The 18,403-nt window shown below is 34.3% G+C and overlaps 1 protein-coding gene across 3 annotated transcripts; it reads left to right on the forward strand.

The window, feature by feature from the left end:
• Nucleotides 1-1,032: 1,032 nt before the first annotated feature.
• Nucleotides 1,033-5,974, forward strand: LOC143232154 (uncharacterized). Of its 3 annotated transcripts, none has more exons than XM_076467251.1 (4): nucleotides 1,033-1,157; nucleotides 2,762-2,793; nucleotides 3,533-3,576; nucleotides 5,201-5,974. In XM_076467251.1, the coding sequence occupies exons 1-4, from the start codon at nucleotides 1,152-1,154 to the stop codon at nucleotides 5,488-5,490; spliced, it is 372 nt and encodes a 123-aa protein (XP_076323366.1). In that variant the 5' UTR covers nucleotides 1,033-1,151; the 3' UTR covers nucleotides 5,491-5,974. The 3 variants fall into 3 exon arrangements, with proteins under 3 accessions (XP_076323366.1, XP_076323364.1, XP_076323365.1); XM_076467249.1 differs by having other exon boundaries at nucleotides 5,122-5,692; XM_076467250.1 differs by lacking the exon at nucleotides 2,762-2,793 and having other exon boundaries at nucleotides 1,043-1,157; nucleotides 5,122-5,698.
• Nucleotides 5,975-18,403: the final 12,429 nt, after the last annotated feature.

An 18,403-nucleotide genomic window follows, 5' to 3' on the forward strand; every position in this document is an offset into this window, starting at 1 on the left:
TAGGTTCAAGCATATTATACATATCAGTATAACATTTTATATATTTGTAAATATACGTTTAGGCTGCTTTTCAATACTCAGAAAAAAATAGGGCCACATTTCAGAAGAGCGTGAGAAACCTAATACAGAATGACTTATCGCTTGATTTTAAGTATTTGTTACATATTTTCAACATCCTTTACTAACACACATAGACCCGGCATGGCCAGGTGGTTAAAGCACTCGACTCGTAATCTGAGGGTTGCGGGTTCGAATCCCTGTCACACCAAACATGTTCGCCCTTTCAAGCGTGAGGACGTTATAATGTGACGGTCAATCCCCCCCCTATTCGTTGATAAAAGAGTAGCCCAAGAGTTGATAGTGTGTGGTAATGATTAACTGCCTTCCCTCTAGTTTTACACTGCTAAATTATGGACGGTTAGCGTAGATAGCAGTCGTATAGCTTTGCGCGATATTCAAAAACAAACACGTACTCGAAATAATTATTTAACTAATTTCAAAAGCTTGTTTATTATTATTTTTGAACACACAACTCTTTATAATTTTTGTGAATTATAGTCTCTTAGTTGATATGATCCATGCCGAATAGAAAAAGTCTACTTATTTAAACATCTTATGTATTGAAGAGCTCAGATTTCATTCGGATAATAATGCTATAACCTAACTGCCGTCTCAAAAACAAAAGCAATAATGTCAGAGAAAACGTCACAGTGAGCATCTGTCGTGAATGCCATCCCAATGAACCCACTTAAGAATCTACGTTAAATAATATCCTTGTAACAACTTAGAAGGAAAAAATATTGCTCCCTCTTGGGACATTATTAATGAGTCTTTCTATTTATTATGCTAGTGCAAAACAATAAGGGCCGTTTCAAACAGCTCCAAAAAAAGTGGGTTATATTCTGGACACGCTCGTTTTCTACGTTCCGACCGTAATACGTTTTTTCGTACTAACAGCTCTCAGATTTCATTGGCTACCGTCAGGTTTGAGGGTGGGAGAAGAAATTTCAGATGTTCATCAGATATCGCTTGCTTAAAATCATGTTGACCCTGCTTCGAATTTGAAGCGTTCAGGTATAAAAGTCTGGCAAGACTTCTGTGTCGACAGCCTTCCATAACTCGGTTAACTAAAGCCAAGAATCGTTCCATGTATGAATGTAAGTAAATTTCATATCTACTTTGTAACACCTCAGTGTTTACGGTAGAAATATACAAGGACGAAAGGAATTATATCTTTATTCAGAAGATACTTTCATAAATGTATTTACAACTACGTTAATTGCTTAAATAACTAATTTCAAGAACAATTACATTCTAGGATTACACTTTTAAGACATAGTATAATTATATTTAATTTAAGGCACGAATTTTTATTATATGTATTTTATCTATTTTGGTATTTACCATTAACCTGCAATTAATAAATAATTCTATAAACGATTTAGCTTTCGTAAAGACATGCGCACATAGCAGTCTTTATTACTCTGTATAATACAGATACGATTCACAGTGGAATATCATTTAATGAATTTAATACTTAGTATAAGTAGCACCTTATTCTGAAATTAAAATCATTATAAGTTAGGCAAAACTGTTTTGAATTTCCCTAAATTAAACTATCTGCGATTTATTTTACTGTCCCCTGCTAGTACAGTTTTGTTTGTTTTGTTTTTTAATTTCGCACAAAGCTACTCGAGGGCTATCTGTGCTAGCCGTCCCTAATTTAGCAGTGTAAGACTAGAGGGAAGGCAGCTAGTCATCACCACCCACCGCCAACTCTTGGGCTACTCTTTTACCAACGAATAGTTGGGATTGACCGTCACATTATAACGCCCCCAGCTGAAAGGGCGAGCATATTTGGCACGACGGGGATGCAAACCCGCGACCCTCAGATTACGAGTCGCACGCCTTAAAACGCTTGGCCATGCCGGGCCCCTGCTAGTACAGCGGTAAGTCTACGGATTTACAACCCTAAAATCAGCGGTTCGATTACCCGCGGTAGACTCAGCAGATAGGCTGATGTGGATTTGCTATAAGAAAGCACACACACATTTATTGGTTGTTCATGGATTTGAGGTTTGGTGGATCGTGTTTTGTTACCTTAAAAAAGTACTCGCTCTCTGCACATTTATATTATAAAAATGATCAAATTATTCTATTCTGTCTCACATGAGTAGACAAAATGTTGGCGGTGAATTGTATTGACTAGGTGCCTTCCCTATCACTTAAGAATCAAATACAGCTAGTCTGGACATCACTCGTGTAGTTTAGCATAAAATCTAGCAAAAATCTTATTTATAATATACATGTTTATTTTAGAAATCGACTAGCTCTAAATAGTAGGCCTAAGTTATACTCCTAAATATAAATATTATATCTTTTGCTAAATTACAACGTCTGATGCACATATGAAATATATTGTTAGTAGAGATTTGCTTCGGGTTTTTACTTTCCGTTTTTCAAGTATTTTGATATTTTTACTAGTGTTCTGTAATTCTAATTTATTCAATTATTCTAGCAATCAACATGCGTAACATCGATTTGAAGTAGCAGTTTTAGTTTTAAATAAAAAGTTGCTTTTGAAATTGAAAGAAAATGCATATCACATCGAATTGTGTTTGTTGTCATAAATCACATGCAATCATAACTGTATTTCAACCATAATATTATATATCTTTATATATACATAAAACACTTGGGACTCAACTAGTTTAGTTATTACACGTATATATATTTAACTGACCATTATCTTGTATTACAGTTTCTGCAAGATGAAGTTATTTTTAATTTTAGGTAAGTAATATGTTTTCAAGTATTGTTTATATTTACATAGAACGTAATAAGAAATGTTTTTAAACAAAAAGTTCGATTTTTCGCAACTTAACCTAAGAAGGGGAACAAGTATTAATCAAGACTTTTGACTAGATTATCTCCAATCTACTATGAACAAATACTCAATGAATAGAATGAAATTTAATGGTCAACTTAATTTTTAGTAAGGCCTGGAATGGCCAGATGAGTTAAGGCGTTCGACTCGTAATCTGAGGGTCCCGAGTTCAAATTCCAATCACACCAAACATGTTCGCCCTTTCAGCCATGGGGGCGTTAAATTTTACGGTCAATCCCCCTATTAGTTGGTAAAAAAGTAGCCCAGGAATTGGCGGTTGGTGGTGATGACTAGCTGCCTTCCCTCTAATCTTACACTGCTAAATTAGGGACGGCTAGCGCAGACAGACCTTGTATAGCTTTGCGCGAAATTAAAAAAAAACAAAACAAACTTTTTAGTTCCTGTTTGACTATATTTTCACAGAATGAGAAAAATTTAAGCATTCAGTACATTTCTTAAAAACTTAACAAAAATAACGTTCGAGTTGCTATTTTAACTTATTATTATAGCATCAGATTGTTTTCACACACACAAAATTTAGATAACGTTCACAATGAACATTAAAAGTGAATCGGTGTTCTATTAACTGTATAAAAAATATTGTGATTTCTCGTTGCTTACTTTATTTTTAATTTCTGCTTTAAGCTTTCATTGGCCTATGCCTTGGAAATCCTGTGAAACCTATCCGAGTAAGTACATGTTTTAATCCCCGACTTTTGAGCAAAATATTCGAATCAATAATAGCACCTTATCAGATAAAGGAAATCACACTTACTGTGAAAGGTAACGAATTTCAATGGTATTTAGAACAAAATTACAAATGCAATTATGCTTGCTTATATTTAAATATATATATAAGGTTTGATTATAAGTTTTTGTAATTGTGTTCTGAAAGTATAACGTTCAGCTTTTGTAAGTTTTTATTTCAAGTTTTGTTTTACGACATTAAAATTTATCATAAATAAACCATTAAATCCAATTGGGGTGTATATGTGTTTAACTGTTGAAGTTTTAGCGTTGTTGTTTCACCACATAGTTATAATTGTAAGAGGACTGTTTAGAGAGTTGTCGTGGCCAGGTTAGGGCACTTAACTCGCAATCTGAGGGTCGCGATTTTGAAACCCTGCCACATCAAACATGCTTGCCCTTTCAGCCGTGGGGGCGTTATAACGTGAATGTGAAACCCACTATTCGTTGGTAAACGACTTGCCTAATAGTTGGCGGTAGATAGTGATGACGGGCTGCCTCCCCTCGTGAAATTAAAAAAAAACAAACAGAGTTGTCACCATTGTACTTCCTTCGATTAAAAAAGAAAAAATTGACAGATTATATTTTCGCCTGATTATGGTTTAAGTGCAGACTTCTTAGCTTGTGTCCCTTAGCGGCTCTGCGGTAAAAATGAAGGCTTAGAACGCTAAAAGTCGGGTTTTGATATCCACGGTTGAGAACAAATGCCACATTGTATAACTTTGTGCTTAACAACATACTTAGTTTACATATTATATATTTATATTTATTACTTGTAAACTTTCAAATAGCATTTTAATGCCTCATACTTTATGCTTCAATAAATTATTCTAAAAAATGTTGAGTATCTAAACTTAAACTCTAAAAATAGAGGATTTCCCTTCCTCTTCAAAATACAGCAAGTACAGAATAAGGTTCGAGAGAATAATTGTACACTGTAAAATAAAGTTTTGGGCTCTCTAATATTTAATACCTATGTCTCTGATAAATTTCTAATGAAATATTAGTCATCGCCTCCTTACTTAGCAATGTTTATGCAAAATTAAAATTGAGACCGAAAAGAAGTCGAACCCGCAATTCTACCAACAAGGAAAACAGAACTGCGAGTTTGATTCCAGCCTGCTCTCTTTTTCATTTATTCAAATATTTTGATAAAGAGTAGTTGGCCAGGTCAATATAACACCCATTTATTTTCGGATCACATGTTGGTTTAAAGATTATTTCACTTAAATGCTACCTTGACTAAATAGAGTAAATAAAACAACTACAACAAGTGTAAAACAAAAATAAATAACAAACACTGCCTACTTTATTTCTTGAGAAGGACATGTTTCGATTTCTATGGTGAGGACATCTTTTAACCCTAAAAGCCTCCCTGCTGCTCAAAATACCAATGCAGCAAAACCATCACATCTGAAATACAAAATGGGCCTTCTAATGGTATATATATATGTATGTACGTACGTGTGTATATTATTTTATTTTAGAACAAACGAGCAGCTTATGATTTGCCTAGTGGAGTGGAGTTATTAATTGGTAAAGTGAATCCAACATTCACGTGTCCAGGTAATGGTTACTATGCTGACGTTCACAACTTATGCAAGCTTTTTCACGTGTGTAACATCGTTGAATTAGCAGATGGGAAGAAGGATACTCAACAATTTACTTTTTCGTGCGGAAACCAGACAGTTTTCAACCAACTAACATTCACATGCTCAAACCTTGAAGAAGCTGTGTCCTGTAAAGATTCTCCAAACTTCTACTATCTGAACCAGATAATCGGTCAACCAGAACAGCCGTTTTTGATTGACGACGATATTCAAAGAGCACAATATTACCTTCCCATTCACCAGTAACTAAAGGATCCATCTTGATGTTAAATCTTTATATCCATAACATTTTCTGTTGTTGTGTGTTTATAAGATAATACTTAAATCATCAAATGTTTTTCCTTTCTATTAACTTTGTATAAATAGTTTGATATTAGTGATTCAAAATGTATATTAACATTTCTGTTTGCTTCATAAAGCTTAACTTCTAAAATGTAGTTGGTATATTATTAAATACTTTAAAGTTAAACTGGACAACATCTTAATCCTGTTTGTCATTTCAATCTAATTCAATATATGTTTTACAATTTGTTGATGCCATAAGCAGTTACTCATTTTAATAACAATTTAGAGGCTTAAAAAAAGAGGAGAAAGATACAACTTTCTACTTCAAATTATAAACGAAACAAAAGAGGCGGCTTGTTAGAGTTACTGGCACTGGAATCTGCAAGAGCACTTGTTGTTTTAGCGTAAAACTAGTCAAATGGACGATATGCGTCTTGTCTACCGCGAGGAATCAAACTCCGGATTTTAGTATTTTAAGTCCGTCAACTTAGGGCTGACCCACCATGGTACAAAAAGCAAAGAAGTAATTATACTGTTTAACAAGCAAGGTGTCTTATTAGGTTGTAGATTTCAACGAGAAGAAACAGTGCAATACGATCTAGTTTTAAAGAAATAAATAGAGGCTATACTTTGACTGTTTATTATTGTATAGTTAAGATAAACACAGTATTTTTCTCTCAGTCTATTACCATAAAAGCTCACCCATTGTCCGGTTAAACCTTTGTTTTTAGTTGTGTCTAATAAACAAAGTAGGAAGTTTTCATCACGTCACTTTATACAATAGTTACAAAGAACATTTTGTGGTATTCAAAGGGAAATAATGCTTAGAAAGTGAATTTCTGAACAATAATTCAAGTGAGAAAAAAGTGATAATAAGATGTACATAAAACTTTAAGTGTCGGTATGTATTGCAATAATGAACAAAATTAGAAAAGTGTTATACAAACAACACTGGTACGTACTGTAGAATAGGTGCATAAGATAAAATTAATTTAAAACAAAACTTTAGTGACAGCATTTACACTCAGTGCAATACATAAAAACAAATGATGAAATGCAGTGATGTTGTATATATCACTAATCATTTAATATCTAAACGCTATCGTTTTAACGGCAATAAGTCCCTTGCGATTTTGCCAATCATCGGGATTCGAACTGTGCTTTTTTAGTGTTGTAAGCTCGTAAACTTACCATTGATTTACTGGATGAATCAACTCAATCGATATAAGTATTAGATATCGTTAATTTCATTTTAGCTCGTAATGAAAATCTGTATGGTGCGTTACAGAGAAGCTTAAACATAGGCTGAGTTTTACTTGGGAATGTATATTTATTCCAACTTTCAATGAATGGAGTTTATTGAAAAACTAAAAACTGGATTATAAATACTACCTATAATTTTAAAGACGTTTGAAGTTTCGCAACATTTGAGGTTCTATTATATTCTTAAAAAACTTATACACGCATATTTTTCGTGATTATTAACGTCAACGTAACATAATACTTAATTCATAATTCCAGCCTTTACCATAAAACCATACTGAATTATTATTAGAGGTATTAATAATGAAAACCATAGCCATAAAAAAGAGCACGTGGTTGAAATTTTGATCCTAAATTCGTTACAAACATGAAAAAATACAGAAACACGTGACATTGCAAATACGTCGATAGTGAACACGAACTATTACCGAGAATTAGAAAATGCTCATTTAATATCACATTATTACTAACTAATGAATTACTGTGATATTTATTATGTTTGTATTCACACGAAATATTGTATAGGGCTATCATTTTCTTTTCTACTGTCTTACACGATAACTAAACAACATGGTTGAACATTTCCACTTAAAATATTTCACTGGATTTCATACCTTGTTTCTATTAATAACCATCTATATGCTAATCTATGTCTGTGTTACCATGAGGTGATGATATTCCTTAATGCGTTTAATCATATTGTTCTGATAAGGTTTCATTATGATTACCTTGAGTTGATTCATTTTAAGGGAAATTTTAGGTGTCTACTACTACGTAATGAGACATCTAGGTTAACTCATTGAAACATATTACAATGACATTTTAAAATACTTCAACAAACTTTAACAAAGAACGGTAACTTTGATTCTCATAGACAGCGATCGATAAATGATTTAGGTTAAAAAACATTTAGTAATAGACAGCGATCGATAATAAAACAAGTAATTCGTACTATATAACAAAGCTATAACAAAACGTCGCTGTATAGATATTCCACATCTTTTTAATCTGAACAAGATATTATTTTGAATAGTGAAAAAAATATCTAAAAAATATTTTGATTGGTTGGTATTATTTATAAAACAGCAAAGGGAAGTTAAGTTATTATAAAGTTGATTTGAAGTAAGTACATCAATATTAATTAAGCGATAATTCCATTGTTATAGAATGTTGCAGAATGTTCTGAACAGTGACGAAGTTATTAGTAGATACTGATGTAGGTGGGAAGAAAAAGCTGTATAGTGAAAGGCAGAGATTTAAATGTCGTTTGTTTTAAAACCTCTAACCTTTATTGCTACTAGTATGATTTATAACTAAATCAAATCGAAACTGTTAAATTCACAACTGTTTCGAATGTTGTATTGCAGCGTTTGTGTGAATCCAAAATCAACACACTACTATGCTGCCCAATTAAAATGAGACACAGCAAGTAATCGGAGTTAAATTATGCAATCTTCGTATGTGTATATGTGTAAAATGATTTATTGCTTGTTAGTTTGTTTGGGTGAATGTACGCAGAATTACACTAGGGTTATCTGCACTAACTGTTCCTGATTTTGAAGTGGTAGACTACAGGTAAAACAGTAGGTCAACAATACCCAACACCAAAGATTAGGCTACTCTTGTCTGACCAAATAATTGGATTTGACTATCATTCTCATAATGTAACCACGGTCTCAAAATGCGGAGCACGGTTGTGCTATATATATTTTTGCTCTAATGAAACTTACACCACGAAAACTGAGATCCCAGTCAAACAGGCTAACTAGCGATCCAGCTTTCAAATAAAAGTTTATTATATATTATATATCTGAACGCGAGTTTTGTGCAAACGTAGACCGAAAAAAGAAAACAGTTTCTGTTTGCTTTTTAAACATCTTTAGATTCAATAAATATTTTATTGCGATATAGTTTATTTCCATCACTGTAATTAGTCCATGAAAAAAATTAGATGGTATTGATCAAGCCAACTTACAGTTGTATTTTCCACGATTCTAAAATAACTTTCTAAAGTCTAAACCTTTTTTATGCAACTGATAAAAATATTTTTACATCTTTTTTTTTGTTTTAATAAATATGTCCATGATTACCACGTTTCATATAAAACGATCTACCAAAACGTTAAACAATAAAACAATTCGATACTGTATACAAACGACGATTTTTTAATTTAAATTTTCCTTCATATTACGTCGTAAAATTTCAGGCTTACCTAGAGAAAACATAATGGCTATTGAGTGTGCCTGCTTAGCTCTTAATTAACCCTAATACCTCTATAAGTTTGAAATATGCTACACGATTCCTAGCCTAATCGTTATTAACATCAAATAAATAATTAAAATGCAGTGTTTCATTCATACTAATCATTGTTAGTAATAACTAATAATAGATATTCAAAAAACCAAAAAGGATTTACAAACTTAGGTCAAGATTTATTTCTTACTTTAGGTGATCAAATCCCATAATCCTAAGCAAAGACATCTTGGCAGCACACTAAGAGGCTTGATAATGTAGTTGAACGAGAAAGCCGTGATTCCCGTTCATTCAGTTCTCGTAACCTTTATTTTCAACTTGTGACTGGAGGCTTATGATTTTTGTTACGCATTATAATTTATTTTGGGCGAGCCTCCGAATTATTGTTACCTACGTTACGTATTACCATTTCAAATAGCCGGAAAAATGTTAATATGTATCAAATTTATGATATTTGCCAGTATGATTGATACAAACAAGTTTCTTTTTTAATAAAAATATATTTCATTATACAAAAAAAATACAGTTTATAATAACAGTTATTAAAAATAATTAGTTATATACAAATATTGTACAAACTAAAAACAATATTCAATCTTCTATCTGATCTAGAAATGAATATTTTATCAACGGTCCAGGCTTCGAGGCGCGTATTACTTTTATGCTAACACACATATACGCTTCACTTGACGGGAATGCTATCTCTATTCTTGTTTGGCCTATGGTTTACAAGCTTAGTTTTCACAGAAGATAAATAACCTCGCAGAGATACTGCCGTCCGAAGTTAATTTCTGAAGTTGAATGGTTCGTACTGTTCGAAATCTGTAAACGTTCCTGGTCAAATATCTATAGATTTCCGATTAATAAGCGATTATCACAATTATAGCTTCCGAGGCTTACAGTATACTTACTGTACCAGACAAACAATATTCTTATTATTTTCTTCTGGCGCTTCGATTTATAATATTTAGTAGAGAAAGTTCAACAATGTTCGAAGATACGCTAGTGTTTTCGTAGAACATATATTATTGATTCTTATTCTAGAGAATATTTTACAAATTCAGAGAACAGGCGGGGCTTGCGTTATACACATTTAACATTATACGTTACATTCATTAAGCTGAAACAAGCATAGACATTAAAATTAATGTATAACAGTAAATAAGCTACACCCTTGAACAATTTCAAGTCCTTACTTATTAAAAGCTGTCGAGAAGTGTTTCTAAAACTTTACAACTTTTTCTACTGTCATGAACAATGAAGTCTCCTTTTTCAAAAATGTGTTTGGTTCTAAATTATTTAAAAACATCTCTATAGAAATACCATCTAAACACCTTACTCGTGACAATTCCCATTTTCAATTAGTCTATAATCCACCATAAATAAAATATAGAGAAGTTAAACGTGTTATCGTGGTGTAAAGGTTCGCAACAGCCCCGCCACGCCACTGTATATGAATAATGTACAAAAATTTCTTATATAGAATGATTAATACTTTGAATTAAAAACGGGTTTTGTTTTGAATTTTGCGCAAAGCTACACAAGGGCTATCTGTCCCTAATTTAGCAGTGTAAGACTAGAGGGAAGAAGCTAGTCATCACCACCCACCACCAACTCTTGGGCTACTCTTTTACCAACGAATAGTGGGACTGACCATCACATTATAACGCCCACACGGCTGAAAGGGCAAGCATGTTTGGTGTGACGGGGATTCGAAGCCACAACCCTCGGATTAGGAGTCGAGTGCCCTAACCACCTGACTACGCCAGGCCGAGAATTAAAACATATTTGTAGAATAATTACATATAAAGTGTTCCTCAGAACTGACAAGAAATTGACAAATGTTGCTCCATCTAATAAGACATGTGTTTTATATAAGTATTAAGGCATAAAAGTTTAATTATTGACTGATATGAACTTATCCCATATAAACAGTAAAATACAATGATTATTTTTCTGTACGCTGGACTACTATTAAAATTATTTTTAAAGTAAACATCTTACTCTGTTGGACGATACTATCTTAAAGTTAATATTCAATAGAGTGAAAATTAACCGTGTTAAGATCTATACATTTCCTTCTAAAATACTGAGTTTTAAGGGTTCTAAATCATTTTGCCCCAATGGCACAGCGGTATGTCTTTGAACTTACACCACAAAACACCGCGTTTCCATACCCGTCGTAGGCAGATCACAGATAGCCCTTTGTAAAGCTTTAAGCTTTATTACAAACAAACAAAATCATCTTCGCTAATATCTGAAAACCACTGTACAAGTCACACGTACTAGTTGCAAGTACATTTCCAAGCCAATAGCTCCAAAACTTAAATGAGAGTGAAATGTTAACACAAATCTTTGTTTTTTTTATGATGAAAAAAATTATATTAAACCATGTTTATACATATTCAATAAAAGGACTGAGCTAATAAGTGTCAGGTTTTATGTACAGACTGGATTCTTTACAGTAGGTGTCTGCCACTTGTTGGCAATAAATCTCAACATTAAACAAATAGCATACAGTCTATTTGTTTTAAAATAATATATTAAAACTGGTCAATAATATATAAAATGTTAATTATACTGATAATTATCATAGTTGTATCCAGAATATTAAATAATTCCACACAGAACACAATTGGCCACACAAATTATTTATTCTCTACTACAATACGATATGTGATAATTTCACTTTAAAATCGCCACCATACGCTCTTTATGGCTAAACTTGAGAATTATGCAACTTAAATCTATGTTTCTATCTAAATTTTCAATAAGTATTCATACCTTGATAGAGATCTAGAACGTTCCACACACTAGCTAATACGATGCAATAATAATCAATTAAAACAAGAAGAAAAACTCGGGTTTTAGTGATATGATGCAATAACATTCATCAATTCACATAACTGCTGAACTACACAACGTATGATTCGCAAATAGTTACAGAAACAAAGTTGAGTTCGTGAGAAAATTCTTCTTATATAGCATGCTTCAATATTTGTAGTCTTCTTGATGGCCTCAATGTCGAATTAGTTGTTCTGAAGGTACAATGTTGAGTGCATGATCCTCATACTGTGATTTTACACCTCAAGATGTATGCAAAAGAATGATGGTCTGTATGGATGATGAGCTCGTTCCTATAGAGAAAGTTATGAAATTTCCAGATGGCAAATACACTGGCCAGACATTCCTGTTCAATTAAAGTAGTTTTTCTCATCACTCAACAGCTTTTTACTGATGCAGAGTCAGTTTATATGTTCTTGCAGAAGTACTGTTCCAATTACAACGTCTGAGGCATAAGCCTGAACAATGAACAGTTTGTTAAAGTTTGGTAGTTTAAGGACTGGCAAACTTCCTAACATGTTCTTCCACTTTTAGAATGCCATCTGCTGTGGTTGTTCCAGTTCATCTTGTTGGACTGGCCTTTCTTCGTCAGGTCAGTCAGTGGTGCAGGAACTTCAGTATAGTTTGGGATGAGCTTCCAATAGTATCTCACTGACCCTATGAAGGATTTGACTTGTAGCATAATCATCAGAATGGGCTAGCTTCTCGTCTTCAATGGCTATCTGTTAATGTCCACACTAAATCCAAAAAAGTCTAGCACAGAATACCTGATGCAGCACTTAGATGGTCTGACCTACTGTCTTCACTCACCTGAAAAGCTCCCCGAGTTTTTAAGGTGGTCTTCCCATCTAGCTGTGTGTCAGAATGTTGCCCACATGATGTCTGATGTTGGTAATCTTGTGCAACATCTTCCTCATAATACAACTGAATGTCACTGCTGATTTGACTAACTTAAATGGCATCCTGCCGAACTGGTAGCACCTTTCTGGTATTACAAAGGTAATCTCTTATCTGGAGATTATGTTTACATTGAGATACACCAACAATCATCACTGAGGTCGATCTTTGTAAATAACTTGGCATTTTTCAAATTTTGCCAATAGGTTCGGAGTGGAACTTTGCCAGAAGGTTCAGTTTCCAAAAATCTATGCAGAAATGGTTTAAGCGCCATCCCTCTTTTTCAAGATTACCACTGGTTAACAGTAGACTGTTCTCGAAGGCTTAATGATTCCAGCTTTTAACAGTACTTAGACTTCTTGCTTGAACAAGTCTTTCAATGTATAGGTCATTTGGTAGGGCTTCACCTTGACTGGATCCCTAGCCAGATCTCAACCTCGTATTGCACAAAATCCGTCTTGCCTGGTATATCTGTAAATATATTTGCATACTGGCATAGTAGATTTTGTAGCTCCTTCTTAAGCTCGCCATTCAGTTCTTCACTGATGTTCATATACATTTCCATTCAGCAACCTTAGCTCTAGTGGGTACTCATCTAGAACAAAGTCACTGTATTCTGGATCTGCATCTATGATAGTCACATTAGCAATAATCACCTGTGCTTAAATATCTAGATCTGCTAGTCTCCCCTCCCTCTCGAAATAACTTTTAAACAGATTTTTGTGGTATATCTCAGTATTTCCATCCGCTTTCACCACTTTATGCACTTTCCATTGTATAATAAAGTTGTTGTTGTCTGTTCGCAACAGCATCAAGACCTTCTGTTCAACCTTGAAAAGTCAGTTATTGGCCTTCTTGTAATACAAGTGCTTCTGATTCCTTGAACTGCATACATTCTCGAGCAAGTTGACAGATCTTCATTCAGTTTTAGAGATCTCACATATATTGGTATGTGTTGTTCACTTTGACTCTTCTTCTCCCGTCGACAGTTTTTAGAATCTACATCAAAACGAGTTAAAAAGTCTTTGTCACTCAGTTTCTGAAGCCTAACATGTATTGGTATGTGTTCTTCACTTCTAACTCGTCTTCTTTTTCTGTCCATAATTCTTTCAATATCTGTATCAGACCTCACCCTGTCCTTCAGGGTGAAAATCCTGTACTCTCTTGTGGAGCTTCTTGGTAAGCGAATGATATTGTTGTCCCAATCACATGATCTCTCCTGGAACATCTTGTGAAGCATGCTCCTTAACACTCCACTACTTCTCTCATAAAGTCCATTACGTTTGAAGTTGTTGGAACTGCCTGATACTGATGAGTTTGCTTACTTCTTGCATTGAAAAAAATCTGAGGTAAACTGGATCCCTTGGTCACTCAAGACTTCTTTTGGAAAACATACTCTATAGAACACTTCCAGGAGCGTTTCTGCTACTTTATCGATCTCTGTCTTTTGCAATGTTATCGTTTCTGGTTAACATGTTACATAGTAAACTACTGTCAGCACATCTTGGTTATCCTTTTCAGGTACAACTGCAAAGGCCTAATCAAATCTACAGCTACTCTGCTATATGGCTCTTCAATGAGAGGCACCTTACCCAGTGGCACATTGGCTACCTTCTCCATAGGTGCTGTTCTTTGGCAAAGTTCACATGACTTGCAGAATCTTGTGACACCTCCAAAGATCTCTAGTCAATGGAAGGTGGTGATTTTATTTGCTTCTTTCTTTGCTCCTAGATATCCTCCAACAATCAACTTGTAAACCTCTTTAACTTTCCCAGTAGAACTGCTTTGAGAGATTCAGTAAAGTGATTCCTTCCAGTGCTCTAATTTGCAAGCCTTTTTCTCCTTTGTCTTGTGTTTGACATACTCCAGGGTAGTGTCCCAGAATTTTTGCAGTGAAGGGTTTTTCTTTGCTTTCTTCAGTTATTGTACATCTACATTTTGAGATTTCACCATTTGAGACTAGACTTCATGACTTGATGTCTTGCTACCTTATCTTTTCTTGGGCTCTTTTGTTGTGATTGCATAAACCTCACCAGTATCGTCTCTGTCTGGTTCTTACAAGTTTCTACTTCCTGGTATATTGCCAATTACCAACTCGTAGATGCGTGCCTCCATATACATGGCTTCAAGGTCTTCCATATAGTATGGAGTGTCGACCTTTATTCTTGCTATGAAAAACTTTCTCACTGTCCCATAAATCAACATGCACAGATATACTTTTCCCATCAACTGGTCATCTGATACTAGACTGGTTATCACTGCTGCAGTTGGTGCCTAGTGGGACTTTCACTTTCTTCTTCCCGAAATAGCCTTTACCTACTGGCATGTTGTGGTTTGTTGCCACCTATTGATATTTATCACATGCTCTTTCACCACATGCACTGTTAACCTATTCGATAACTTGAACTCACAATCAATCAGTGTTTAGTTATTGTGACAGCACTTCCTTCTTGTTGTGAATCTGACAAGTTGTCTTCTTTCTATTTCTTCTGACATCATCATCCATGGTAACAGTAATTCTTTTCTTGTTTCTTGCCAGTACTATCTATGGAGATAGCTCCAGCTGCTTTATGATGAAATTTCTGCTGTTATTTGTTGGTGATAAACTATCTTCATACTTGGCCATGCCAGTCCACCTAGTAAATTATCGCTACATATACACGAAAAACTCAAACACAATTTATCCAGTGTCAGGATTCACTTTTCTTAACTTGCAGAAAAACCTTCATCAATAAGTTTATACTGTTTAAACAAGGCCACTTTTAACTCGTCATAGACCATGGTATCTTCCGAAGTCATACCCATATACACTTTAAGGCCTTTTCCTGTGAGAAGGGGTCAGAGAAAGACTGTCCAGTCACCTTTGTCCCAATTCTTACTTTTGTCATACCTTAATGTCTCACCAGGAAAAGGTTTGTATCATTCCTCTGTTCATCACATTTGGACAAATTTGGTTGGCTGGCTCTAACCCCATTATCATTCTTGAGTCTTCCTTTTTTGTGTTGGTTGAGCACGTTAATCTCAGTTTTTGTCCTTATTTTTTCAAATTCCAGTCTCTCTTTTCTCTCGTTTGCTTTTTACTCTCTCCGCTATCGTTGATCTCTTTCTATCCATTTAGCAACCAATCATTCGGCATGGTTATATAGTGTATTTGTAACCTAAAAAATATTTTCGCCTCCACTATATAGGCCATTTTACCACTGTTATTTGTCTTCTTCTAGGATGGATTCTTTACAACCGGGGTCTGACTTGTTGATGATAAATTTCAGCAATAACCAAACAACACACAGTCCACTTGTTTTAAAATAATGTTAAAACAAATCAAACCTACATGTAAATGTTCGTTACAATGTTGATTGTCCCTTTTGTATCCAGAGCTATAAATACTTTTTTCTTCATTAAAATCCACATATAATAATTTATAACACAACTGACTCTGTTATTGCACTTCAATCCGTGATATGTTCACTTCAAAAATCGACAGTACGCTATTTATGGCTAAACTTCACAGTCACTCAATCTACATCTCGCTTTCTAAATTTGCAGCATTTTTACCCCAACCAAAGTCTAGAACATTCAATACACTACTAGACATTGTGATGCAATAATCTTCAATTGAAACAATGAAAATCTCAGAAGATTCTAGTGATACAATGCAGTAATGTAACAATCAACAATTCATAACTATTGAACTACACAACATATGATTGGTAAACAAACTTACGATAAACCATAGTTTTTAAATTTAATAATTACGCTATATAAACTACATAAATCTTTGCACTTGGATTAAACTTAAATTGAAACAGTCGTATATATCTAACAACAAACTTAGTTATTACCAAAAACATGACAGAAAATGAACGACAACATCGACATACAGGTTCAGTCTGATTGTCTAAAAACTGTCTGCATCCGTTTGACGTTACGCTTATTCTTTAATAAGATATCAAAATGAGGAGTGAAAAAAAAACGAAGCTTTCACTACAAGATTAACAAAAAGGCTGCACATACATATTAAATGGAAAACATTGACACCCGATTGGGAAAATTCTTCGCTTGTCCTCTTAAAACTTTGAGTATTGAATGCAAGTCATTAATTAAAAATATTGAAAAAGTCAGATGCATTTTTCAAGCAAACACTCCTCAAAATTAAAAACACATATCAGCAAATTTGAAATAAGTAATTAAGCAGGTATTGCTTACATGGGTAATGTTTATCAAAGGCTAAGTTGGCAGTAAAAGTTCTGAAAACGTATATCCAGAGGCGTCAACAGGCGTTTGTTTGAAAGTAAGCACAAAGCTACACAATGGGGTATCCGTGCTCTGTCCATCACGGGTATCGAAACCAGGTTTCTAGTATTGTAGCTCCGCAAACACATTGCTTTGCCGTTGGGTTTGTTTTGAATTTCGCGTAAAGCTACGCGAGGGCTATCTACGCTAGCCGTCCACAATTTTGCAATGTAAGACAAGAGGGAAGGCAGTTAGTCATCACCACCTACCACCAACTCTTGGGTTACTCTTTTACCAACGAATAATGGGATTGACTAACTTTATAACACTCCACGGCTGAAAGGGCGAGTATGTTTAGTGCGACGGAGATTCGAACCCGCGACCCTCAGATTACGAGTCGAATGCTGAGCGTGAAATCTTTTTGTGTTGCATTATGATATCGATTATTGTTTTCTCTTCTAAGTGTTTAAAACTTGAGCTGATGATTCGGGACGTAGACCCTCATGTGCCATCGTCAAGCGAAGCCTCTCTGAATATCCCTTTCTCTAGTAGATGCTCTCGGTTATTAACAAATAAAGGTGTTTGAAAAATACGTTTGTATTAAAAAAACAAATAAACAAACTACGCATGGTAGAAGGCACAGAAGACCTGCCTAAAATACATACACGGTGCATGTTAAACATTCTGTAAAATAATTTTCACAAAAATAGCTTTCAAACGAAATAAAAGTTTTTTATTAGTTATTATTAATGGTATCTGAAAACACACAGGATAAACAGCAAAATCTCAGCACTGGAAACTCAAGTATATGAAACAAAATAAACAAAACTCTTTCATAAAGTGAAGTGTTTTTTTTTAAAACAGGGATCAAGAAACGCAACCGTTTTTATTTTAAGAGCACAGTGCTTCCATCTCGTGGAGATGGTATTGCCAAATGTTATTCTCAAACACGAAGGAGTATTTCCCAATAAGAAATCAGAGTCACCCATTAACATACACATTCAATTACATAAAAGAAACAATGAAATAAAAATTATTTTGTTATAGAGTTTAGCAAACGGGAGTGAATGCAATCCATCATGGTTAATTTTGACACAAGAACAATCAAAAACAGTCTGTACCACTGCTTGAGGACTACAAGGTTTCTTTGTACTGACCACCTGTATGTTGGTTGACACACACGAAAACCAGAAATTGTGTTTTACTCTTTGAAAACCTGAATAAAAGACAAACATTTCAAAACTCTCTACATTTCTGTTTGGGACCTGCAAAGACATAAAGAGTATTTTTGTACTAAATCCCACGTAAATTGGTCGAAATAAAGCAAGAAATGGGCCAAAAATTAAAAAAAAAAATTAACTTTTTCACTTCCCCTAAAACGAGC

This window comes from Tachypleus tridentatus, chromosome 11 (assembly GCF_004210375.1).
Source record: "Tachypleus tridentatus isolate NWPU-2018 chromosome 11, ASM421037v1, whole genome shotgun sequence".
NCBI classification, from domain to species: domain Eukaryota; kingdom Metazoa; phylum Arthropoda; class Merostomata; order Xiphosura; family Limulidae; genus Tachypleus; species Tachypleus tridentatus.